At 42.4% G+C, this 6,525-nt stretch overlaps 1 protein-coding gene across 1 annotated transcript in view; it reads right to left on the minus strand.

Moving 5' to 3' along the window:
- COL22A1 (collagen type XXII alpha 1 chain) overlaps positions 1 to 6,525 on the minus strand; it is a 217,865-nt gene that overhangs the window by 166,716 nt on the left and 44,624 nt on the right. The window contains exons 6-9 of the mRNA XM_018562709.1: positions 4,609 to 4,884; positions 4,431 to 4,511; positions 1,990 to 2,106; positions 738 to 782 (exon numbers count right to left, since the gene is read on the minus strand). Of these exons, the coding sequence (XP_018418211.1) occupies positions 738 to 782; positions 1,990 to 2,106; positions 4,431 to 4,511; positions 4,609 to 4,884 (519 nt within the window). The remainder of the gene's footprint in view (positions 1 to 737; positions 783 to 1,989; positions 2,107 to 4,430; positions 4,512 to 4,608; positions 4,885 to 6,525) is intronic.

Genomic DNA, 6,525 nt, shown 5'->3' on the forward strand with positions numbered 1-6,525 from the left:
GTTTCCCATGGCCCCTCACCATGCGCCATAAATCATCCTGTGCAGTGAGTACCTTATTATGAGGAAGCATGTTTGTGTCATGGAAGAAAGGCAAGCCAGGAAGATAGTTGACCCCCATGGGCAATGATTATGTACTGTCTCCATTAGAACATCTACTCATTCTTTTGTTAATTGACCTTTATTTGCAGTAAATATGAAGTTGTTCTGGTAGAACCCAACTGGAAATTCCTTTCTCGTGGGCTGTGAAGCTGAAGAGAGATGTGTAGGGATCTGTAGGGGTTTAGTTCTGGCAGCGAGGGCTGGTGTGTTTGGAAACCGCTTTGATCCTCTCAAGTGATTATTGAAGATTACACTCATAGGCTATGCCTGGGTAAAAAGGAAAAAAGGGTTCCCTGAAGACTGTGTACAGAAAGCCAGAAGGAAAAAGACTTATGGACTGCAGTGGCTATATTGGGGTAGAGCTCATCCTCATGGGGTTTGAAAGTATGGTAGTTGCTAGCCACAGGCTTTGGACTTTTTTGCAATTAGACAGAACCTGGAACCAATGAAGTTGTGGTTCCCAGTCCTGACAATTGAGGGAGCAGGCCTTCCAGTCAATGACATCCAGACTTGTTTCGGAGGGTCACTTACACAGAAGATATTAAAGTCACTAGATCAGCATAACAGCCAGACAATGGAAACCCCCGTATTTCTCTCAGGACAGGTTTACTTTACACTCCATGTTATTTAAGACTTACCTTTGGGCCCATTGGACCTTCGGGACCAGGAAGGCCAATTTCACCCTAAAACACAGAAAAAACACAAATTTAATTTCTTTTTTCACTAAATATCACATGATAGGGATACCTGCCTCTGCCTCCTGTTATCCAGAACCTTAAAGGGACAGTGGGAGCCACCACCAAGGGTTAAATTTGCGAAAGGAACAATACCTATCATCTGGTGCTGCTGAATAGGATTTTATTTATAGTTCTACTTTAAAACCCCAAACGTTCCATTGAAATCAGCTAAATACATTCCATGTGCATAAAACCAAAAAATCCAGCAAACTTGATCAACGACGGACACATCAATAATACTGTTCTGCAAATATTGAGTGTATCTTTTAAATCTATTCTGTTATAAAATTCTAATTAATAAGTTCCCACAATTTTTTGGGAGTAACTGAACCTCAAAAGGTGTCAGAATATGGGATACAAGTACCAAATGGCCATCTCCGTATATCTCCATGCTGATCAATACGATGTCACAGACTGCTATCAGGCTGAGTATAAGGCTGGGTTCACACCTAGGCATATCGAATATGCGCGTTTGTCGCACGTTTCGTCCAGCACGTTTTTACCGCGATTCGCGCGTTTCCAAAGGCTACCTGGCTGTATCCCAATGGATACATGCGCCAAATACGCCCCAAAGAAGCTCCTGTACTTCTTTGGGCGTAGGGCGTTTTGCAGCACGTTCCTACGCGCTGTAAAACGCCCAGGTGGGAACCATGCCCATAGGCAATCATTGGTTTTCACATGTTGAGCGTTTTACAGAGCGTAGGAACGCGCTGTAAAACGCCCAGGTGTGAACCAGGCCTAAGACAAAAGGAGATGTATGGACATCTTGTATGATGATATCATGAGAGGTAAAGGCTATATAACAGGGTCCTCAATGTTCATGAATTTGTGTTGTGATGTTTAAATGTCTTTTGAGGTACCAATTATATTTTTGTTTTTACTTTGATAAAAGTTTAGGAAGTTTGAAGAGAGTGAGAGGGGAGAGCCACACATTATAGTGTTAGTCCAGCAAATCTTTATTTTGCAAGAAATATCTGATGCGCTTCAGGGGCTCAATACTCCCCCTTCATCAGTAAGGATTTATCTCATTCAGGTCACCGGTCATAAAGAGCACATGTCACCCACCCAATGCTATCACATAGGCAGTAAAATTAGACAAAAAAAACAAAAAACAATGTTGTCTTCTGGAAATGTTAATAACCACATACTGTACCTTCTCCCCAAATTGGCAATGGGAGCAGTTGATAGTGCTGTTTTCGGTTCCCCTCTGCTCCATTGCTGTTGGTGTCGATATGATCGGAGTGGGATTTGTGACTACAGTCAGAACACACTGCAAAATAAAAACAATGCTATTACATTCAAAAATAAATAACTACATGTATAATTAAATACATAAGAATCAATTGTTGGGCTAATCATGTGGCAATTTATCAGAGATGGTAAGGGCTCATGCACAAGGCTGCCTGGGGCTGTACAATGTAAACTTGGGTGTGTTTACAGAGCCACACCCCTTTATGCAATGGACAACAGCAGAAAGGGGGGGTCCTTTAGTCCTATCCTGTTTCTGTTTTGAGACAGTAAGGTGAGTGAGCGTTGTCATCCTGTGACTGAAAGTGTGTTAGTGGCATCAGGTGTAAATTGAAAAAAAAATAGAAAACCAATGCAGCCGCCCCCATTAAGGACTAGTAAGCTGCAATATATTACAGTTTTTGTTTTGGGTTATAGGTACGCTTTAAATATTTGTGGACTATACAGGATTTGTGCACCACGGGAGTCCGCAGATAAAGTTTATATTAATTGGTCAGGTTCAAGGGGGCTGGACACTCCTAGCAGTGGATTAGAGATATCATATCTCACTCCCAACTGATATATACCAATGTGTAACTTTAGTGGGTGCTGAAATGGCCAACGGGTGGCCATCCGAAAGAGGTAATAAGGTCTCCAGCACACCTAGGTCCACTTCATCGATCTGTCTTTTATTGATGTTTAGAAAGCACAATTTTTTGGAACCACATGTGGTCCCTTCATCAGGCAAAACAATCTGACAACTAGCAGTTGGGCTAGGGGCACATAAACACAAGACAGGTCCTAAGCAGTACCTGAGGGCTCTGAAGGAAAGCCAATAGTCAATAGCCAGAGAGAGAAGTCAGCAAAAGTAGAAGTCTAAGCTGGAAGATTAGTCACAACTAAAGCAGAATCTGACCACAGACTGACACCAAACAGATGGCAGGATGTGGGATCAGAAGAAACTATGGTTGGTGGAAGTGGAAAATTATTAGATTGTAAGCCCTCAGGGACTGGGCCCTCCTTACCATCTTGTCTTGAATTGTATTGTGATTGTAATGTCTTCCTTATATTGTAAAGCGCTGCGCAAACTATTGGCGCTATATAAATCCTGTATAATAATAATAATAATAATAATGCCACCAGCATGTCATAAGGTACAAAACTCCACAAGAGTCCCTTATGGTGGGGGTGGGTTTGGCTGTAGGACTCTTGCAGGATGCAGCTCTGAGGATTAGATTACACATATTAAAACGTCTGGTAGTCACCTTAGTTTAATGTCCCACCAGCCCATCCAATATATTGATTGTCAGCTCATAACCAAACACAACTAGAGAGGTGCCCATAATTAGATGGCTAACTATGGGCTACGACAATCAACAAAAATGTTCCTAGTTGCCTAGCACAACATACGAGGGGAGGCCAATAAGTTCTTACCCTCACCATGATCTGGATGTGCTAGGGATCTGAAATGTTGCAGGTGTATAGGTGAATATCTTAGTAATATGCATGCCAATTTTAGTTTTTGTAGGCCGTGGTGAATTATAGTTAGAGCCAGGAGCATTGAAGTAGGTGTCATGCCGTACAAAGTTGAATACCGAACCGTGATTAGTTTCCTCCATCTTCAAGGGAAATCTGCCCAAATAATCGAGCTGCAGAAACTGTCACTTTTGTTCGCGATTGTGGCTATGAATCTCTGCCCCATCCACCTTACTCACCTGACTTGGCACCTTCGGACTTCTTCCTGTTTCCAAATCTGAAGAAACATTTACGGGGAAGACGTCTCCACAAACATGAGGCAATCATTACTGAAGTTGGTAGCTGGTTTTCCTCCAAATCTGCATACTTCTACGCAGATAGTATTAAAGGTCTGTTCCACAGATGTGAAAAGTGTGTAACCATAGGAGGTGGATATGTAGAGAATTAAGAGTCAGTGGACTACATTTCAGATCCCTACCACATCTGGATCTTGGTGAGGGTAAGAACTTATTGGCCTCCCCTCGTACAGTGGTATTCCTGAGAGTTCTCTCCTTTGTGAAGGTTTACAACACGCTGGTGCAATGAGCATTGATTCAATCACTCATAATCTCTAGCTGAAGTGTATGTGACTCAGTGACATCACGGGAGCACAATTGGGAGACACGGGCAAAGCGTTGTCACCCCGTCACAGGAAGTGCCTGAACATGACAGGATCAGTCATTATTATTTTAATGAAAGCTGCAGATCTAAGAAGACTGTAATTTACTTTTTAAATGACATTAACATATTAAAGCTTATATGAGATTTTAGAGACTGAATTTACATATATGTTTTCATCCTGTGTATCATAATCTACATGTAATATCAATATATATGAATATAATTTCGTACAGGTCCATTGGGGATATCGCAGCAGGTCTCCAGTTCAGCATGTCGGGAGTCACAGTAGATGACGATACGTTGGAGGTCGAACTGAAAAGCAAATATGGACAATGAGCTCACAGGTTCTGCCCATGAAATACGACCACGTAAATGGTTACATTGTATCCTCCAGGAAGCTTTGACTTACATCAACAGGAACGCTGTCATACAGACGTTTTCCGATCACCGTCTTCCCCTGGATGTCAATGTTCTCTCGGTCTTCGATGGGCAAAGTCATGACCAGCTTGCAGTCAATGTACAAGGTGACCGTCCTTGCCTGCACGCTGATGGCGATCTTGTGCCAGTTCCGATCGAACAGATCGCTGACTTGGGCATTGCGGAAGCTAGCTTTCACTGCATCCTTTATGACTCCCACCGAGCTGTACTCCAAAGCCTTGTTCTCTCCATCCAACCTCAGCGAGACCTGTAAGACCAAACATATGAGCAACCACACTTCATGTATCCAAAAAGTTCACAGCTGGCACTTGCTGGCTTTATACACTGTATGGTAAAAAGTTATAAACATATAAAAGTGTTGGCAGACCAAGACTAAGTGGTCTATTGAATCTGCACTCCAAGTTTGAATATAGATCTATGTTTGTCCCATGTTTAAATTCACCAAGGGGTCCATTTCTGTTTTTGCCTCTATTCGCACAGAATGAATGGCTCTGTGAACTGTTTATAAACAGTAAAGTATGTCACCAGCATATCATGGTTCAATCTTCAAGCAGTGATCATTTTATTGATGCACACACATCTTGTCACATTGCAACGTTTCGGGGCCACTCACGTTCCCTTCATCAGACATGCCTAAGGCATGCATCCAGCAATAAGATGATCACTGCTTGAAGATTGAACGACGGTGTGTTGGTGACATACTTTACTATTTGGATCTGAAGCTGCACCATCTGCAGTCACTACAGCACTTACTGCAAGGGACATACTAGTAAGGACTGCGGTAGGATTCTTCTGCATTCTGTTAATAAACAGACCCATTACCGTTGACTCACTTACTACCTCTGCTGGATATATGTTCGAAGCTTCCAACTGCCCTCTCTGTAAAATAATACTTTCTAAGGTTAGTTTTGAACTTTCCTCTTGCTGGTTCGAGGTCACGTCCATGTGTTCTTTTAATTGGGTTCATATTGGTAGTTCTGCCCTCCTGAACCTTTTTCACACCCTTCATGTATTTAAAGGTTTCAGTCATGTCTCCCCTTTCCATTTATTTGTGGACTCCTGACCATCATGGCTACACTATATGGTGAAAAGTATGTAGACCCCCCTCCCTCCATATGATTTATTAAAGCTGTTTTCACAAGGGTATTGTTAATACTACAGAATACAAAGACACTTTAGACAATTGTGAGCTTCCATCCTTGTGACAACAGTTTGGTGAAGGCCCTTTTCTGTTCCAGCATAACCATGCCCCTGTGTACACAGTCAGCTCCATAAAGACATGGTTTGAGGAGTTTGGTGTGGAGGAACTTGAGTGACCTTCACAGAGCCCTGACTTCAACCCTACTGAACACCTTTGGAATGATTTGGAAAGCCATCTTTTCATCCAAAATCAGTGACCTGGCCAGTGCTCTTTTGGTTAAATGGGAACAAATTCCCACAGACCACACTCCAAAACCTTGAGGAAAGCCATCCCAGGAAAGTGGAGGCTGCTATAGCTGCAAAGGTGTGTGTGTGTGTGTGTGTTCCCATGGTTTTGGAATAAGATGTCCACCAAGTATATTGAGTAGGTGTAATTGTCAAGTGTCCAGAAACATTTGTTCACATAGTGAACTTTGTTATGGCATTGTAGCAGACATAGGAAAATAGCGTAGAGTAAAGTAGAAGGAGAAGGAGGTGTGAGGGGAATGGGGAAGGAGAGTGCCAAGCTGCCAAGCCCTAATGTCCCATGTGTCTCTAAATAGTCATCCATATTCAATAAAACTATAGCGTGTATTCCAGGGCATCCAGACTTTTTGGAATTTATGCATGTAGTCATGTCATATTGATTTAAAGGAGAACTCCAGAATTGATTAAAATTAACCCTTGCAAATGGGCTACATCCACTCCC

The sequence above is a fragment of the Nanorana parkeri genome, unplaced genomic scaffold, assembly GCF_000935625.1.
Source record: "Nanorana parkeri isolate BGI_ZX_2015 unplaced genomic scaffold, ASM93562v1 scaffold593, whole genome shotgun sequence".
Classification (NCBI taxonomy): domain Eukaryota; kingdom Metazoa; phylum Chordata; class Amphibia; order Anura; family Dicroglossidae; genus Nanorana; species Nanorana parkeri.